Source organism: Perca fluviatilis, chromosome 6 (assembly GCF_010015445.1).
Source record: "Perca fluviatilis chromosome 6, GENO_Pfluv_1.0, whole genome shotgun sequence".
Lineage (NCBI taxonomy): Eukaryota > Metazoa > Chordata > Actinopteri > Perciformes > Percidae > Perca > Perca fluviatilis.
The window spans coordinates 35,497,389-35,518,259 of record NC_053117.1 but is presented as its reverse complement, the minus strand read 5'-3'; the positions used below and the strand labels follow the sequence as shown (position 1 = coordinate 35,518,259).

The 20,871-nt window shown below is 41.9% G+C and overlaps 1 protein-coding gene across 1 annotated transcript in view; it reads right to left on the bottom strand.

Moving 5' to 3' along the window:
- The window catches only part of znf608 (zinc finger protein 608), a 58,822-nt gene that overhangs the window by 3,853 nt on the left and 34,098 nt on the right, over window positions 1–20,871 (bottom strand). The window contains exons 4-9 of the mRNA XM_039803886.1: window positions 13,338–13,425; window positions 6,184–8,635; window positions 4,760–5,198; window positions 4,050–4,219; window positions 3,028–3,175; window positions 2,380–2,436 (exon numbers count right to left, since the gene is read on the bottom strand). Coding sequence (XP_039659820.1) covers window positions 2,380–2,436; window positions 3,028–3,175; window positions 4,050–4,219; window positions 4,760–5,198; window positions 6,184–8,635; window positions 13,338–13,425 — 3,354 coding nt within the window. The remainder of the gene's footprint in view (window positions 1–2,379; window positions 2,437–3,027; window positions 3,176–4,049; window positions 4,220–4,759; window positions 5,199–6,183; window positions 8,636–13,337; window positions 13,426–20,871) is intronic.

The following is a 20,871-nucleotide window of genomic DNA, read 5'->3' as shown; positions in this document are numbered from 1 at the left end:
ATCAATCAAAAGACACAAGAGCTGACGGTTTTGCTTTGAGCTTCCGTATAAGTTGAAAATGTTTGAGGAAAAACTTCATCCAGACCTCTAAAGCAGAGGAATTCAGGGGAAAAGATTCAAGATCTTTAGAATGTAGATCAGGGGTGTCAAACTCTACTTCCCTAAGGGCCACACTAGAAAATGACAATCACATCAAGGGCCAGACATATAGTTTATTGCTTTTATGTCATGTATTATTGCATGTTTCATATAGTCTTCTCACTTACAGTTTGGTCAACAAAAATGACGAAATAAACGTCACGAAAAGTGACATAAAAGTATTTGAGCCAAAATGCATTGTGAACCTAAATATTATATAGGGGCCGGATCAAAATTAGCAAGGGGCTGGATTTGGCCTGTGGGCCTTGAGTTTGACACGTGTGATGTAGATGATGTTGACGTGTGACGACATAAATGAAGGCTACAAAAAGTTCACTGTGAAGAATGATTGCATCAAGTCTAAAGTCTCTGCAAACTGATTTTAATAGTGATCTGAAATGAACAAACACATATTGCTGGTACGGCAAACCAGTCACTCTCCCGTAGTAAACCGTTATGCTACAATGTCAGGAAGTGTTGACAGAATCGCGCAAAGTGGAACTTTTGTTTTCTGTCCCTTCAACCGTTGCTGCTTAAAGTCCCTAAAGACTCAAAGTGGGGCAACATGCCAATGATGAGAAAGGTTTGACTTTATGTAAATATTCTGCATGGGAACACATTTCTCTGGAAATTTGACGGTCAGACGAGAAAATGACCAATCGGAGCTAAGCATGTAAATTACTGCCTGCCTCTTCATAGTTGTATATGTATTTTTTTTTATTAACAGTTATATAGCACTCACGTTCAACTTTTAAGCCCAATTTCACAACATACTGTAATGATTTCATTTGGTTCTTGATGTAAAGCACTATGGATACCTGCGGGTTGATATAACGTGCTATATATTTTTTTTTTTATTGATTGCTGATAACATTAACAAAATGCCAAAAAACATTTTTACGTATTTTTTCAGAATTTCAAAATAATTTTAAAATATTAATATCTCTTGACTTTTGCACCGACAAATTCCTTGTATGTGAAAACCTACATGGCAATGATTTCAGATTTTCACATTATGAAACATTATTTTCTTCTTTATTTTGTATGTATTTACCTGCATGTTTTATGCATTTTGTAGTAGCAGTGTTGGAGGGAGCCTGCGAACAACAATTTCATTGCCAGCGACTGCTCCACTGAATTTGTTGTCTATAAAAACTTCAAATTTGTGACCACAACATAAATGTCATTCCTTTAAGCCTTTTAAATAAAGTGATAACACCCTCAAATGCAAGCTGATAACATAAACAGCCCCACACACAAATGAATATTACCATTGTGTGTTAGAGATAATGAGATAATTACATTGTGGTTGTAGGAAAACAGTTTGTTCACAAGATAAGAAGAAAATTAATTAGTGATCTTCAGATATCAGGCCTGACGATTAGCTTCTGTAGAAAACTGCTGGTGTTCTTCATTTCTGGGCTGCTGTGTCTCTTCCACTGTCAGCACCACTCCTGTTAATCTCTTCTATTTCACACCAATTACCATTTATAGATAACTGTAGTCTCTGCAGCAGCAAGGTAATCATCACATTACGCAGTTTAACGGCCTGACAGGTTCCCTCTGCATTATTTCACACAATCAAACAAAGGCAGCGATATATAATCTCTAAATATATATAAATATAACCTTTAAAAATATATATAGAAAACACTGCAAAGTGGGTAATGATCTACGGCATGATAACTGAGGCAACAAGGCAGTTTAGATATCTGATTTATTGGCTTCTCCAACTTATTCTGTCCCCAGTTTGCATTTTTATAAAAGAACCAAAATAGCCAATTTATTTCATAAAATGCACATTCAGTGGATGATCTATGAGTCTGTGATGCACACTGAGAGCACACAAAATATTGCTGCCGCAGAAACTGTTTATCAGATTTGCAACTTTTTCCAAAGCTGATATACAAAGTGCACCTCTCTTTTTAAATTGCAGCTGTTTACTATTTGTTTTTACATAAATATTCTTCAAACCTGTTTATTTGTCTTTAAAGTGACATATAAGAATATAGATTTACCTTTTTGTTTCATAATTACCCAACTTGACAGGCTAAGAATCTTCATCTTCTTTTGTATAAAACATCCCATGGATATTTTTCTATCAAGATTGGAGTCTTGTGGAATGAAAATGTACTTTTTGATGGATTCCTCTAAGTCCTTCTCTATGTTTTTCTTTTTTTTTTTAAATATACTTCTACACTTTTTTAATGTAAACTCTGGTATTTAACAGCACAGACTTACCAGTAGAGGAGTGTCCTGACACCTGCTGACTGGAGACCAGCGACCTGGAGCTCAAGCCTTCAACACAGAGCAGCAAGAACAATTTTCTTTTAATTATTGAAAATATTTGAATCTATTTTGAATAGTGTTGAGGTTTGATCTGTTGATTGGGCAAAACAACTTTACTTTTACTTTTAATACTTTAAAAACATTGTCCTGATTATACTTACAAACTTTTACGTCATTTTCATAGAACACTTTTACTTGTAATGGAGTATTTTTTTTACAGTTTACATCTATTTCTATCTCAGTACTTTAATCAATTTTATTTGTCACATGAAATCTTACGAGGTATAATTCCAGTAAAATGTAATACTTCTTCCAGCACTGAGGAAAACCAGTCATGAGAAAAAGTCAAGACCAAAAGGTTGGGTAAAAAAATACACTTACTGTTCACCAAGCAACAACTTACACTAACTGACCGATCATTACAGCCATATGTGACAGCTAAACATGTTAATTCAAACCATTAGCATTACTACAACGGTCTTTAAGCACCTCACTGAGTAATTGATGTGAAATATAATCCAGCTTCAGTTTCACATATGATGCAGTTCTTTATTAGCCGGTGTCAGTTTGGCACATTTTGGGCTCAGTGTGCGGTCGTACCTTGGTAGATGTCGTACTGTCCCGACATCAGGTTGTAGCTCATACCCAGGTGTGTGTGATGGTGTGTGTGGAGGTGTCGGGCGAATGACATGTGGTTCCTCTCTCGCTCCGTCTCTCTCTCCCCCTCGGGGGAACCCTTCTCGCCGGGCTGCACGCAAACACACACGCACATGCACACACCGCTACACAACACACACACACACACACACACACACACACACACACACACACACACACACACACACACACACTTTACTAATCGTTTCTTTTTGAAGTGTTGAGCATGTTCATGAAATATCTTCAGGCCTCAGTATGGTTCATTTACAGTAAATATTATGTATTCACACTTGCTTGATGACATTGAAGAGCACTGAAAGAAGTAGTAATATGTATATAATTACTTCTCATTACACATATTCATTACAACATTTGTATTTACATTAGTTTATTCATTTGCAATTACCGTCTACCACAAATATATATTTTATATTTCCACATTATTTTTTTTATGTCTGCACTATTTTGTGTTTTATATTTTGTGTTTTTTACTTTGCATGTTTTTTTTCTTTTTATACATATTTAATGAGCATTGTTGGAACTTGTAATATTGTTTTCCTATTTTCCTGTTGTGTGCGGTCCATTCGTTTTTTTGTTTGCATCTGTTGGGCGGTTTCAAATGTGTATTTTAATTACTGGGGGTTAAAATTGTGTATTTATTGATTTGTTAATGTAACAGGTACAGTATGTGATGTGTGTTCTTTACTCCAGGAAAAGTGAATAAATCATTTTCAATAGAAATGTACTTGTCCGGAGACAAAGAGTGCAACTACAGCAGTTACAACTATTTAGCCTCTGACGTTTACGAGCAACTTCTGGTTTCCGTGTTTGCCTTTAACCTTCCTTTATTCAAATCTTTTTCTGTGTGTTCATTTGGAAACATCACATCTGTGTTTTGTGAATGAAAGGTGTGACGCTGTGAGCTGCAGTGTGTGCATGTGGCAGCAAAGTGAGCGGTGTCTCACAGCGGGTGATTTTCCGTGGTACTGGTGGCTCTGCTGCTGCAGCAGCTCGATGGCTGAGGACGAGGACGAGTCGGCGCTCTGCTTGCTGCTCACCGCTCCTCCTCTGCCGGGTGGAGTCACCTCCGACTCCTCCCTGCCTGCCGTGTTACCGTACAGAGGGTAGTGGAAACCTGGTGGACACACAGATACACACAGACGAAGAAACATACGAACACATGACATACACACGGTGACTTGATTTGGCCATCTAAAACAAGCGTTACAAAAATACATGAGATTGGTGTTGATCTTCTCATCCAACTCTCAGCAAGAAAGTGAATAAGCGTATTTCCCAAAATGTCAAACTATTCCTCAGAGGTGCCCAAATTCTTTCAGATGAAGGGCCAACATGTGTCTGGATGCAAGGCCACACGTATGTAATTTAATAGGGAAGTTTACCAGCACTGTGCTTTACATTGCCTCAGATTAACTCCTTTTACAGATTAACTCAGATTACGTCCTTTTTTTAGCTGCAAAAAATGTACGTTTCGTAGTCATTATGGTTAGGATTTTACAGCACTTTCAAATTAAGAGGAGAATAAGCATGAGAATGTCAAACGCTATGGTGGGCCAAAACAAAGGGAGAAGTAATCGGGCCAAACTAGGCCTGCAGGCCCCAAATTGGGCGGCCTTGCTTTAAAGTAATCCCAAACCTTTACTTAGACTTTTACCTGGGTAATTGTGGACCAGGGTTGGGGACACCCCTCTGTAGGAGCCCCCGCCGCTTTCACACATTGCCAGGTAGGGCAGGTAGGAGGAGTGCTGGTACTGGATGTAGGGCTGCTGGGGGGTCATGGGAGGAGACACTGCCACCCGGGCACTCTGGGACTCCTCAGCCAGCCCTCCCATTGGCTCCTGGCCTTGATCATCCAACCCGTCTAGCCTGTCTGAATCCTCCACGTCGATGGCGGGCGGGAGATCGTGGACCCTGGCTTTTTTAGCATCTCCGCCCACACTTCCTCCTGAGGTCATCTTGGCCCCGGCAGGCTCCACGGTAGCTCCCCATTCCTTTCCCCTGTCTGCTTCACCCTCCTCGGCCTCCTCCCCATGTTGTAGCTCTGAGTATTTGCTGTGAGCGAGGCAGTGAGCCCAGGCCGGGCCGTCTGAGGGCTAGATCGATGGGGACAAGTGTTGGTGCTAGTTGCAGTGTTTCCCCTATAATTCTTTGTTAACAGTGGTGGGTGGGAGTCATTTTGGGGTCAGTTCAACTTCGGTCCACGTCTCTGTCCCAGTTTTTGTTTATATGCCGGTTGCAGGGCTAAAACCGAATCGTAGCCCTTTAGCATTTTGTCTCTTTTGTGTGTGTTTTTTTAAGCTAATTTATAACTTTCATTTGTACATTTTCTTTTTAGCAGGGGTGGAGAATTTCTTGCTGTGGTGGCCCACCGCTGCTGAATGACTATAGAGGAAACACTGTGTACTTGAGTAAACAGAACCATAGACAGACCATCTATCACTGGCTCTGGTTGTGATGTTGATGAAAGATGACGACGTTTCAACAGCAGGCGGCCATTCAGAGGTGGGATGTGAGGAGTGTGGCGTCCCTCTCAATGACACGAATGAAGACACGTCTCACACATGATCAACGGCAGAATTTAGGCCAAACTGAATGAAAAAACAACCTCCCGGACACGGCTTTCATTCAATTCATACAACCTTTTTGTACATGACCCAGCATGGCTAGAGATAGCGGTAAAATGCATCGAGAGATGACATGGTTAAAAATCTGTACAAGCTTTCTGAAAAAGCAGCTCATATGAAAACCAACACTTATGTATTAGAAAGGTTTCTTTTGTTCCTTTATGGGTTTTACATTAACAGCTAAAGTTGGAATAACACATTTTCCCCATTGATTCTAAACATTAAAAACATCCATCAAATCAAACCACACGATTTTTGATTTCAACCGAAACTACCATGTCAAAGTACAGCTACAGCACCACAGAAGCCACATGGTCTTTGTTTTTAGCACCTATTGGTTTAGCTGTACACACCGTGTGATTCATCTCTTTGTGACACTCAACAGCAGCCATTAAAGCACACCAACAACACCATCAGCGGCGGCGGCAGGTCATAGACAGAGGGAGAAACTTACACTGGAATAGGAAACATTTGAGTCCAGATCTGTCTGACTGTTTGGGTTGTGGAGCGATGAAGAAGAGGAAGAGGAAGGTGACTTGATGTCATCGCAGTCTTTCATCGAGACCTGGTGCTGCTCCACCATGCCACCGTGCACCGCCTTTACGCCCAGACTCTGTCCCCTTTCTCCCCTCTCAGTCATCTCCACATAGGACAGGACGGGTTTGGGACAGCAACCTTTAGCACCATCTTTACCGTGCATGGGTCCACTGGCTGAACCCCCAACCACGTGTTTATCGTCCTCACTGTCTCTCACCCCCTGTCCCCTCTCGCACCTCTGCTTGGCGCTGTGCGTCTGGTCACAGCATTTGGAGGCCAGTAACAGTTTCTGGTCCATGTACAGTCCTCTGGAGTACTGGCCATAGTACAGCGACTGGGCCAAGGCGGTCTGGGTCTGACTCATAGCCAGCTGGAGCTGCGACTGAGGCGGCCCGTCGCCTTTCTTTGAGTCTGAGAACTCGTGGGAGGAGCTTTTATCGTCCTCTTTCACTTCTTCCTTTCGGTCTTTCCCTTTGCCGTCGTGGCCAGAGCTTTTGTGGAACGCAACGCTGCTGCTGTTTTGCCTGTCCGACTGCATGTACCCCTGCAGGTAGTAGGGCTCGTAGCTGTGGTAGTACGGGGATTGGGGGTCTTTTGATGGCGGGGCAGAGGCCGTGGGCGGGGTTTTACCAGAGTTACCATGGCTACTGTTAGAGCTCACCTCCGAAGAGGCCGAGGAGGCTGACTTGGATCTGATTCCATCCGAGCGACATTCAGAAGATCCCCCGTCGTCCCCGGCATCTGAGATGTCAGAGTAGGCGGGGCTGTTGTTCTTGCTGTCTGTTGCCAGGCAACTACCACTGGAGTCAAGCCGTGATGAACCACCTATGGAGGGACTGGGGGCGTTGTCGGTGAAGGTGTAGACCTTGTCAGCCTCAGCTCGGATACTGGCCATCCTGCTCTCCTGGCTCTCTGTGAGCCCGTTCAGTACATCCTGCTTACTGAGGTGCTCCTTCAGAAGGCTCCCAGAAATTTCCTTTATGCCCATTTTGGAACCACCGACATCTTCCATTTTGATTCCACCGCCGTCGCCATTAGGTGTCCTGGTTTGCGCATCCTTGTTGTGTTTGTCCTTCAGCCTCCGTTTCTCTTTCTTCCTGGTCTCTTTGCTGCAGGTAACCAGGGTGGCTTTGACAAGGCTCGGCTCCACAACGATGCTCAGCTTTGGTTTGATGGGTTTCAGGGGAAGGTTTTTACTGGTGAGGCCTACGGCTGCCATGGGTGAGGGTTGCTGTGAGGGGGCAGTATCTGCTGTGCCGGTCGGATACGCTGTGTTGGGTATGGCGATCAGCTTTGGGGGAGCAGGGGCGGGAGCGATCGGCCGGTTGGTCCGTGACTTGGACGGCTTCTCAACCTTCCCGTTGGCCTTCTTGCCCTTGTCGCACGCACCCCCCTTTTTGTCGATCAAGCCTTCGGCTTCCAGCTTGGGCATCTCGACCGTGGAGTTCCTGTCTGGGACCATGCAGTTCTCCAGAACCACGGTCATGTTGGAGATGATGGGCAGATTGCTGAGGTCATCAATCAGCCCATCTTTCAGCAGTGAGGTTCTTCTGGTCTTGGGGTTGGCTGAGGGGCTGTGGTCAGTACTGAGGAGAAGCCGTCTGTTCTTAGGAGACCCCACTGTGGTCACCTTATATAGAGGAGTGGGTTTCTTAGAGGAGCTGTTGGCATTAGTGCTGTTTGTCTCTGAGAGGTCATAAGTCATGTTGCCGATGGTGTCCTCACAGTCTGATAGTCGTTCCTCGCTCTCCCCGTCCTTCATGGGCTCCAGCTCAGGCTTCCTCTGCTCCTCCGCCTCCAGGTGTGCATGCGTCTGGTGGTAGCGCAGGCCGTTGATGTGCTTGTAGCGTTTAGTGCAGTTGGGGTGGGGGCAGTCGATGAGGATGGGTGGGGGAGGTGGTGAGGAGGCACAACCTCCTCCAGGGTCCATGAACGAAGGGTCAGATTTGCCCAGCGGCGTGGACGGGGCGCTGCGGGATTTGGCTCGGATCCTCTTCCCATTCCCGTTTTTGATTTCATCCGAGGAGACCAGGCTGAGGTCCAGGTCAGCCGGCGGTTTGTTCTTCCGCTTCCCGGAGGAGAGAGAGGAGGTGCTGTTGGCAGGTTTCACCTCCTCCACAGTGAAGAAAGAAGGAGGCGTTCGGCAGTTGCTGTTGATGAGGTTCAGGCTTCCTCTCCGCCCCTTGCTGTGGATGGGTGCAGTGGTTCCAGCCACACCACCTCCACGGCTCCTGTGCTGTGATAGACCCCTGATTTTGGCAGCAGGGGCCGGATCAACGCAGGGCCTCTCGGCCATGGCCATTCGCATCCGTTTGCCCCGTCCACGCCCACCTGGCAACTCAGGGTCACTGGAGGGAGACTCACAAAACCTGGACAGAGGAAGAGGAAAACAATGGATTTAAAGACAATTCCTCTTAATAATCACTATAATTAATACACTATTCGTTTTTCTTTCTTTCGTTAATATTGCGAGACAGGGCATGGCCTTGGCGGACATCTGTGCTCTCCGAGTGCCCTTGTATTGTTTTATAACGTATTGTATCAGCTGTTATCATATCGCACTTTATCGTTTCACATTGTATCACTTCATATTGTTTTACACTATATCGTTTCACGTCGTAATGTATTGTGTCGAGTTCATGAAAGATTTTTCAATCCTGATCAACTGAAAAACACATCAAACTGATGTGATCAGACTGAAAACAAAGCTGTTTTTCAGTCTGATGCCGTTGTTGTTGAAAGGTTTTAACCCGAGAACAACCTGTTCATATTGTTACCCAAATTGCACTCTTGTTCCGTCAGACGAAAAAACTTGAAAGATAACAGATTATCATTCAAGGCTCATGTGGACCACTTTACCCAGACGTCAAGGTAAACATTGATTTTGTTCTGTACAAAGCATGCTTATTTTTTGATAACGTGAAAACCTGTACAATCCACAGTTATCTTTCTATTTGATGGAGACATTTTGTATTCACATGTCGTCCCTTTCTACTTTGAAGTCTTTTGATGCTGTTTACCAGAGAGCCCCACATTTTAATACTGAATGCTTCTCTACACTCACACATTGTTATTTATATCTAAAACCTGTCTGCTTGGATAAGGAAAATGCGTTGCTTTAGATTTATCTACAGAGTATGGCTCCATTTTCCAAGGTGGACCCTATGTGCTGGCCTTTTAGTGCATTAATTATGTCACTACATCGCAGGACTCAATGAATATATTCTGACCTTGGAAAGACTGTTTTGGGTGTTAATCACCTTATTAATGGATGAAACTGCAGAGCACGTTGAGACTAGACTTTGTTGTCGCCCTCTGTGATTTCGAAACGATGATATCTCACATTTCTTGTGATGTTTGTAATTGCTTTTTTACATCAGTGTGTCCCTGAATGTCACTGAAGCCGCTGGAACGTCCCGCTGAAATTTAATGGATTTTCTTTGGCATTTCAAGGTTATTTGTTGCTCTCATGCCTCTATTTAAAGTCTCCCTCCTGACACGCTTTAAAGTATGTAAAAAAACCAAAAAAACTCTTCTATGATTAATATTTTATTTAACATGGTTTACCCACGTAAAAAGTTCAAAGAAAAGCTCTAAAAATCTTTCCTTCCCTCATTGAGAAATTCTGGATCTGGCCTTGCACGTGTCCTCCACCACCACCGCTGCTTGCACTGGGTGGACCGGTGAAAGAGTCACAGTGTGCATCAAGATGGTTAAAGAAAATCAGAGAGATTTAGCCATACATGTTTGAGTTTCACGCCATGTTCAGACAGGAAACAGAAGTGCCCCAAAGCCAGTGCAAAGCTCCACAGCCGGCTCTGGAACTGCAGCGATAGTTTAGCGTTATGTCTAAACCCGGCGTCAGTCAAACCCAGACTCAGATGAAGAGTCTGTTGTGCACCAAAATCGGACGTATCAGAATGGTAAGTGTAGTTAACATCTTTTATTTAGTTTATCTTGTTTGTTATCCTGTTAGCTTATAACTGGTGGCTGACAGCTTCGATTATAGTGTGTTTTCACTCTGTACTGACAGTCTGCTCTGCGCTGGAGGTTTCAGGTTTTTTTTTTCCAACGAAGCGATTTTGAATCTGTAATGCACCAACTATAGCTTGTCCGGGGTGTGTTTGAATTTCAGATTTTAGGGACGTTCACACAGGCATCATTCAGGAGAAGAATGTGAAAACACATCTCTAGTGACAAATGTTGCACAGATACAGGTCAGTATAGACATTTTAAGGGACATAACCATAAGAAAATTTAAACTGTATCGATTTTAATAGAGTGATCTAGTCCAGGTGATTTCCTACAATTCAAACATCTACGAAAGCTGAAAAATTAAAGTTCATTAGTTGGAATTGTTTTTTAAAATATGAAACTTGTTTTGCATGATTTTATCTTTTTGTTACAGTTTCATGCAGAGACTGATAATGCATCATCAAAGAGGCAGCATTTTATTCCATTGAATCATATAATAAAACAGCATTTAGCCACCGCTGACAGACGTCAGCAGAGTCCAAATGAAAAAAGCAATTCAGTCCCTGGCGTCTGAGATTAAGCTGTAATTGCCATGACAACAAACATTCACATACAGCAGCAATAATTGAGAGGTTTTAGCACCTCAAGGAGGGACTGTCACATTTTCCACTCAGTAATTACAAAAAAAACCACTCTTTGTATAACAGTTGGGATGGAGAGCGCTTCTGTTAAAGCTCATCATGGAACAACAGCTAACGGCCTTTTTATCATTTCAGCAACATCAAAGCACTTAAAAACAACTAAGTGCTCTTTTCAGTTAATCAAATAAACAATCACCAGCAAATAAAAGCCAATAAGAATAACAATAAAATGGTTAAACATGATAGATCGAACAGGGCAGAAGTGAGTCCGAATGATTACATAAGGCCTGTCTTTATAATGCGTTTACAATTAGAATAAGAATTGATTTCAAACATCATTTTAGGCCTGTTTTCACCAGTCTGAGAGCCAGACGCGCACTAGATTTTATTTGATTTATTGGGATCTCCATTAGCTGGGGCCATATGGAGCCTACTGTCACTGTCCTGGCTCCATAGGGCCATAGCCACAGCTATTCTTCCTGGAGTCCACCCAATACTTATAGATATACATTGCCGTGCATCATTACATTAAAAACAACCACCAAAAAAACAACATTTGATACATCACTGAAAAAAAAACAACCAAAATAATAACAAGACATAACAACATTCAACACAACACAATACACACAGGACAACACAGGACCTAGTTTAAATTATTCACAGAATGTATATGAGATTATGACATTGATCACTGATAATATGACCAAGCAAATGCACACCTAAAACCCTCAATGATACTAACAGCATTCATTAGAGTATTAGCCAATACAGAGTACTGCTCGGCTAGGAGATGTTCTTTAAGTAATACTTAGAATTGAGATTTTCTATTTTCTTGAATGACATGACTAGGCATCGCATTCCAATTAATCATGACTGTACTATATACTACGGTGTTTTTCCCTTTGTTTGTTCTTACCTTAGGTAATGTGAATCTGCCCTCCGTAGCATGCCTAGTACTGTAGTCATGTTTATCAGAACTAAGACCAAGATGCTGATACAAAAACCCTTGGCTGTTTAGTCACAAAAATATTTCTGTTCAATGACACAGTTAAGCTATTTCTTACACTTAACCAGGATAGGCAGCCATGCATTGCATCAATGCTTGATCTGAATGGGCACCTTAGTAAACAGCTGCAGCCTTATTCTGAGCAATTTGCAATTTCTTTATAGTTGATATGGCAGCACCTGACCAAACCCCTGAACAGTAGTCCAAATGGGATAGGACAATCGTTTTAATGATGTTTCCCATTACATTTTTATGGAGAAAATTTTAACATATCCTTGATGATGAAACCAGTTGTTGGACATAATGACATTTTACAAAGGAAACACGCTGCAAAGCATCAACTCGTCATGCAGCTTTGTCGCTTGTGGCCAAAAAATAGAACAGTGTCCTAATTTGTTCACATCCGTGTTGCCCCTGTGGCGATGTGACGAGCCAATCACAATCCAACTGGAGCAAAAATGATGTGCTTTTTTTAGAATTTAAATTGTGAGTCAAAGGCAGCTGCAACTGTGTGTACATGGGATCAAATACACTGCCGTTGAAAAGTTATGAATCAGCTGTTATATTGATGTTTTTGTCTTCTTGCCTTCAATAATAACTATTTTAACAGAGAATTGTATAATTCAGACACAGTGTTTTATTTACATATGAAATAGTTTGGGCCTTTAAAAAAAAAAGAAAAATGAAATGATTCAAACTTCCATTCCAGTGGAGGTCCCCCCAGTGTTGCATGGCGGAGAGAATCCTGTTGGAACCTGGATGCTGAATTTTGTTTTCCAGTCCAGAAAAGCGTAATTGACCCTTTTATTATTATTATTATTACTCTAAAAATTCAGTTTCTTTTATCAATGACTGCTGATTTCTGCTATTTTTACTCTTACTGTTGCTCAGTGGGATCGTTGTCTCTTTCTGCACTTTCAAATCATTCTACAGCATTTTGTTCGCCATGCACAAAATTGAATAACGTTAATTTTTAAAGTGGAATTTCTACAACCTAAAAGCATCAAAGACCTTTCAAAAATAAAGAGGAGTCTCTCAAACATCTGACTGGACAAAATCAAGCTTTGGGGCAGCAGATTACAAACTTTTCATAGGACGTGTATACTTGCGAACTGTAATAAGCCGCCAACAGGAAGCAGAAATGCTTCCTATATTTATATTTTAACATGACCATGATCTTATCCTAACCTGAAAAAAAAACTATACAAAAATGATCAAGCTTAACACTAATTGGCTGTAAGCATAAGTAAAAAGTGGCTCTGAAACGTTTGCTACTAGCACGCTTAGCAGTTTTTTGGCATACATTTTTTGCAACCTAAACAAAGTTGCAACAACAAACAGATGCCGTGTCCTCAGGTTGAACCTTTCTCTTGCCTTTAAAGTTCTCTGTAAAGGAACATAGAGGAAGAGAAAGAAAACAAGAGAGTGTGTGTAGTGTAGCATCACCTTGGAGGAGCCCAGTCGTGTTTGGTGCAGTCTAACAGAGTTCCCACGTAGGTTCTCTTCCTCCACGTCACGTTCACCACCAGCACACCTGTCAATCACACAGAGGAAGAGGCAGAATGGGTTAGTAGTGGATCTACTGGGACCAGAACAGGCTCCTGCATCAGTAACAGGGTGAAGAGTTTAGAACAACACAGGATACAGGACGTAAAGAGGAAATATGGGTAGTTGGATTGATATTATAACAGCCTTCAATGACAAAATTATCTTTTGTGACATTTAAAGTTTTATCCTAAAATGTACATCTCTTTAAAACATGGACGTCGGTTTTTGTCACTAATTCATCACATAAGATTTCAATCATTTATAGAGGAAAAAATGTCTTAAAATACATTTATTATGAGTTTTTATATCACAGAAAAAAAATAATTGACTATTACAAAATCAAACAGTGATGCAGCTGTGTTCAAAGGTGTGATTGGTTTCTCCTAACAGAGGACAACATACTGTAGCATGTCTGACCGTCTGAAAGGAGCTTTTCACCTTTTGTTCACCTTTTTCAGACTTTCTGAGCAGCACTGCTTTTGATGCATGTTTTGTAGCTCTGCAGAACTACTCATTCCTTTCTTCTCACTTGTGTCTAATAAAGAAACTAATGACACTCTGATAGAAGACATATGCGCAGAAATGAAAAAGGAGCACACCGCAACTGCACCAAGGAAGGAAAATCAATGTGGGGAAGAGCAGACGTCTGAGAGCAGCAGCGGGACTGAGTTTAAAGAGGCTCAGATTGTCTGTTGCAGTCTCTGTGAAATTGCTCAAGCTGGTATCAGTCAGCAACATCAGAGGAGAAAAATACAGTCTTCCGTTGCTGTCAGGTTTTTGGTTGTAAGGAAAATGTAGTCTTCATAGTGTAAACTTTAATGTGAGAATTGATGACCCTTCAGCCATCTAAAATAAATATCTCTCTCGTTCTCTTCCTCTCTCACACGCTCTCAGACTGACATTTAAAAACCATTAACCTCCGTTTTGTAATGTGCCAGCGGCAACGCAGAGCAAATCAAATCCTGGATGCATTACAGCTTCAAAACGAGGTTTGACTGCAACACACGACTTCTTGCTCTTCAATTAAGGCCGCCGCCATCACAAAACACTCTCACAGACAAGTGTGTCGCTCAGTTTAACAAAAGGTGGATGGCGATGAGGCAGATTTTTGTTTTTTAAATCTCCAATTAATGAGCTGAATGGATTTCATTAGTCAACAACTTAATAGTCCCAATATTTTCTGTAAATGCCCTCTTAAAGGGATAGTTTGGATTTTGACGTGGGGTTGTGTGAGCTATTTCTCCATAGTCAGTGTGTTAGCTACAGTAGATGGCGGCCGGCACCCCTCCAGTTTGGAGAAGCAGACAGGACTACTGACACGGAAATGTACTGCTGTGGAGGAGGGCAGCAGCTAAAAAAGCACCTAAAAAAAAAATTCAATATCCGTTTAAGTGGACGCTATATTTAGAATATTTTCACCGCTTTACCTTGCTGTCAAACGGCCCTTTACCACAGGAAACGGAAGTGATGACATCACGCTCCTCAAAGCCACATGACTCTTTAGACAAAACCAGTAATTTTACCTCGCAGAACACACGAGTTGCTGATCGCTGCCTTGATCGGTTAATTTCTTCATGTTATTGTGTACTTTGGTGCTTTAAAAGGGTTGGGAACTAACAAAACAAAACACACAAAAATGAACTGATCGAGGCAGAGGTAGACCAGCAACTCTCGTGTTCTGCGAGGTAAAATGAAAAGGATTCTGGTGGCTTCAAAAAGAGCGCAGATAACGGCTTCAGTTTCCCAGTCCTAAAGGGCTGTCTGACAGCAAGGTAAAGTTGTAAAAATATTCTAAATATAGCTTACACTTAAAGGTGCCCTGTCACACATATTTCATTACTTTGTGGTAATGTCTGAAGTTCTACCATGGACTCTGTGCTAATGGACATTTTTTGTGAAAAAAAAATGCCTTGGTTACCTTGTTTCAAGTCATTCTAGCGTGGTATAGAAAGCCTGCAGGACTCAGCTCGATTTGTGCCAGTTCTCATTAATATTCAACGAGCTAAGCTGCTTGACTCTGATTGGCTAACAGCTAGCCAATGAGAGCCTGGCTATCAGCATCCTTTACCCAGCGCAACAGGGCAAGCTCATGAATAGTAATGAGCTCAGGCAACACCACGTCAGACTGACCAGCTTTTGTAATTGGCCTGATTTCTCCGCTTATTTCTTTTCAGTGGCTAGAGCTGACAGAGGAGGTAGCAGTTCACATTCACAACATAACGCAAACATCTATGGACCTAACATATTTCAAGTAGAAACGGTTTTGTGTGGCAGGGCACCTTTAAATTGATAGATATTTTTTAGGTGCCTAAAACATCTTTAGCTGCCGCCCACGGACATTGCTTATCTTCTGTGTCGGAAATCCTGTCTGCTTCTCCAAACTGGTGGCGTGCCCCGACCGCCATCAACTGTAGCTAACACACTGACTATGCAGCTTTGATGTTTGATGAAATATATGTTCTACATTGTACGACAATCTCACATTTATATTCGAGTTCACTCCCTGACTGAAATATTTAAACCCAAGATCACATTCTTGACGGCTGCAACATCTCATTAAATGGAAATACTCTACATAATACATACGGTAGTAAACATCATATCTTGGCTGAATATGCTTTTTTTGAGTACTCCAACTGCAAAGAAACTGGGATACTGCAGAATGCAAACATCGTATCCAGCTTTGTGCTGAATGTCTGCCATCTGCATAAGTGGCACTGGAATTGAGTCGGCAGCCCACTGTGACTAACAGCAGAGAAGAACTGTATTTTATGACAACCTTGATAAAGAAACTGCATTTTAGTTAATCTTTAAACCAAGATGTTTTCATCACAAACACAGAGGTATAGTAAGTCAACACGCACACCTGCACTGACTTAGGTTGATCAGAAACCTGGATAATGTTGGAATCATAAAGAAAGCTGCAGGTTTATCATATTCCATGTAAACAGTGTGTATGTAAATGCACTGTGTGTTCTTCAGTGTTTGGCCCCTCAGACTAAACAAGTTCCAGTAAGCGTCTTTTGTTCGGCCCCACGTCTTCAGTCTTCTTCAGGCTTAGACTGAGCAGTTTCACGTCTGATTCAGTGAAAAACTAAAGGTTCTTTCTCGTTCTTTTTTTCTACCTTTCCTGCTCTATCTGCCTCCTCACCTACTGCACATCACAAACCAGATTCATGAAAACATTCCCTCAAAGTTCACATTCATTCCTACTGTAAGCTGTGTTTTTATACCCTCTATATGACTGCTGATTTCTTTTGTATTAATCGGTTGATTTTGCAACTGCTATTCAAACTAAGATTTAAGAAAAAGAAAGCGCAAACGCTGCTAAACTGACATGCCCCACTCTCTGCATCAACTGTCCTCTATTTAAGCTCAGAGCCCATCTTAGCCACTGCTCTCTTTTTCGCAGTCATAGTTTCTGCTTTGCGTTACGCTCTCACCAGGTGTGTATGCGCTATCTGCAACAACTATTGTGCATTCATTTGCTCAAACTCTCATCTGTGCATAAGTTGCTGACACTGTAGCAGGCGCTGTGGACAAATCTACAACCCACTGTCTCCTCAGTGCCTCGCTGCCAAACATAATAATAATAATAATAATCGCTGACCGGAGGTGGTCAGGGTTGATGGTGGGCGTACAAAGTGCAGGACTGTGACACCAGAGACCTGGGTTCCCATCTTTGGTCAGCTTTAGGCAACAAAAGCTCTTTGGTTAAAGTCAGGAAAAAATTGTGGTTTCGATTAAATGTTAATAAACATGTTGGGTCTCAAGTGATTTCTGACTTTTTATTTATTAAACCAAGACCATGATCTTTCTCTAACATTAACCACGTGTTGCCAGTGACTAAACGTAACCATACAAATGTTTAATAATGCTGTTGTCACTTAAAGTGGATATTGTATTATAAGATTGGATATTTTGGCAGAAAACTATTACATATGTTAACAGTGAACATTTTACTGATACATTAGTTAACATTTAAAAAACGGTCGGCATCACGTTGCCTCCAATTTCTGTATTTTCGGTTGCAAATAAGTTGTATATAAATGTCATGAAGCCACATGTGACGTTTCTTTTGTCAAAACTTTTACAGGATGCATGTCGCTGTGGTGTACTTGCCCCCTATTGAATAAGTTGGCTTTGTGCTTGGTGGTGTGTTTTAGAAGAAAAAGGAAGGATTGGATGGGTCTGGAGTCTCCGCTGGTTGCCTGGCAACTGCTCAGAGCCCAAAAAGAAAAATAATTGTCTGTCACAAAAAAAAAAACAACATAAAAGAGTAAATTCTCATCTTTACACTTTGGTTTTTGTACAGAATAAACTAACAAGATATAAAATGTTCAATAAGTGAGATTTAAAAGGTGGTTGTAGGTGGAACCTTTTGAAAAGAGCCAGGCTAGCCGTTTCCCCCTTGTGTCCCCCCCGTCTTAATGCTAAGCTAAGCTAACAGGCTGCTGACTGTAGCTTCATATTTACAGACAGAGATGAGAGTGGTATTGATTTTGTTCATCTAACTCTCCAACAGACGGTGAGTATGTATATGTCCCCCAAACTACAATACGCAGTATTCTTGAAGGGCAAATAACATAAATCAGCTACATTACCGTGTTTATAACGCGTGAGTATTTTACATGTGTGTTTACAAGGCAGTCATTATTTATAATCATTGTAACTGACTTTATCTCTGGCATCAAATCAGACAGAGAGACAGTCTTAGGAGCTCAGCTAATGGTCGGGCCAATCACCATCTGATTAGCGCTCATCAGACTCTGGTGTCCTGCAGGGCGGAGGAGGTTTTTTTTTTTTTGTGTGTGTGTGTGTGTGTGTGTGTGTGTGTGTGTGTGTTGTGTTGTGGGGGGTTGGGGGGGGGGGGGTGGGGGGTCTGAAGCTGAAATGGTGGTCTCGCCTTCTTCTTTTCCTTTCTGTCTTTCCAATTAGTATTCTGCTTAATTAACATGCAACCGGCATCTTCCCCTCGTCGTATCCCTCCGCCGTCACGAGGAGGGGGCTCTCCAGCTATCCCTCCGCCTCCTGAACGGTAGTCCCCGTGCGGCAGGGAGGACGCCTCGGGAGGAAAAACAAAGAGAAGAAAAAAAGGAAAAGAAAAAAGAAGCCTTCTCATGTCTCTCTTCGTCGTTCTTCGCCTCTCTTTGACTCTGGACGTTGTCCATCGAAATGATCCCTCTTCATCTGTTTCTTTCCATCTCCATCTTTACATTCCTCTCCATCTCTCCATCCTCCGGGTGGTTTAAAAATAGACAAAAACCTCTGTTGCTATTCTGTCCATCTCCTCACTTCTTTCTCTTTCTCCTCATCTATCCATTCTGTCAGACTGAGCAATGAATCCATGTTCTCGCTCCTTTTCTCATATTTATCTTTCTTTTATCCCTCCTCAGTCCATCCATCTTTGTCCTTGCTCTTCAGACTCTCTGTATACTGTATGTCTGCATATTACTATTTGGTAGTACTATATTACATCCTTCTGTGCATATGTAGAACTCCAGATGTATGATCATGTTATTTTGATATTACATTACTGATGCTGCTGCAGTTTGTTTGCTCTCACAAACCTGGAAACACGAAGCTTTGATGTTTGCTGTTGGCATTTATTTCCTCCATCAGGGAGGCGATGTGTTCAGGCCTGCTTGTCTGCTTGTTTCTTAGTAGGAACACATTTGAGGGAAATTTGGTGGAAAGTTCTGCAACGGGCCACAGAACAAGTAATATGTTTCCTCTGTGAATCCAGGGTTTTTTCAAAGGAGTTGTTGAGGGCAATATTGAAGATTTGTAACTATTCCCTCATGAACCGAGGCTCTTAAAGGGATAGTCCCATGTTTTGATTAGTTCCTAAACCTTTTAAAACACCAAAGTCACACAATAACACAAACTAACCGATCAAGGCAGCGGTAGACCTGCAACTCCTGTGTTCTGCGAGCTAAAAAAAACAGTTTTTGTCAAAAGAGTCTGGTGGCTTTGAAGAGAGCAAGAAGACGAGAAGAACAATATACCGGTATATCAGGTTTATCGGCGTTTTAAGCCCCCAACGTCGCTGCCCGGAAGGCACTAGGATTAGGCAATGGTTATGGTTATGGTTATTGTTATGGTTAGGGTTAGGGTTAAGGTTAGGGTTAGGTGCCTTAAAGTCAACGGTCGCAGTGCTGCCTGGAAGGAGACATTGGGGGCTTAAAACACCATAGAGGGTATATGAGATGGTTTTGTAATGCCAGCAGCCTTCGAATACCTTAACCCATCTACATCTAAATACATTCACAGCTTTTTATTGGCAATAGGTGCTAAAGAGGATTATTGGCTATAATTTGAATTAATTTCTGTATCGAAGAGAGGCAGAGAGTTGAATGTTCGAATACTTAACTTTTCTCTTAACCAGCTCAAACAGAAAACGCTGTTCACAAACTGCTCCAAACAGCTCTATTGTATTCCAGCTTTTACTTCCGTGACACAACATGTGTCATTTTGCGTCACCTTGTTACACACGTTATAATCCATAATGCTTGCCTAGCTGCTAGTTTGGCACACCCTCAAACCAAGCTAGTAAGAGCGGAGGCCTGAAGAGTTCAGATAGCTGTATCGCCATGTCCAGGAGACAGTGCAGAATGAAAACGTTACGTATGAAAGACTAATTTGTTAACATTTAAATAACTTACCACTCTGAAACGCCTTGCTCCGGACTAGGTTGCGAAGCTGGTTCAGATTGTTCTGCCTGTGTTTCGGGATCAGACTCGGGTTCTAACATGTACGGCTGAGCCGAAGCCATGGTTACCAGCTGTCTATGTGCTGAAGCGGGTTTGTTTTGTCAGGCCCCGCCTTACTCTTCTTCTAATTGGCTAGGAGTCCCTACCTAGGTACTGCTCATGTGCAACTCCCAACAAAGATGGAATAAAAGTGTGATGCCTCACTCTGTAGCTAAAACCAGACTGATCTCATAAAGTGGCGTATGTATGACACGCCAATTCGTATGCCATTTTGTTGTTATCAAGACGCATAATCGCTTTTAAGTGTGTTTATCAACGCAATTCGCCCGCCATTGACCTACATTACGAGTGAATTTTCGCCGTAGTGAGTAGTATGAAGGGACGTAAGTCCACAGATGTTGGTTAGGGTGGTGGATGGGTGAAACACAGGACTTTCATCCGGGATCGCGTCCTGCCTGTGGCAATTTTCAGAATTTTTTTTATTTTTTTGTTATTATTTTTTAAGCCTTCCCCAATGTCACATTACACATCACGTCAGATTAAAATCTGTCACATGTGCCCCATGATTGACCGTCATGGTGTGTATTTTGATTTTAAAATGTTTTTTAAACTGTGATTACTTTCATTTTCGAATCATTTGACTTTTTTCTTGCTGAATGACTTTGTAATTGTAGTTGATTTATTTCCTGATTGACTAATTCCTCAGCAGCACTACATTT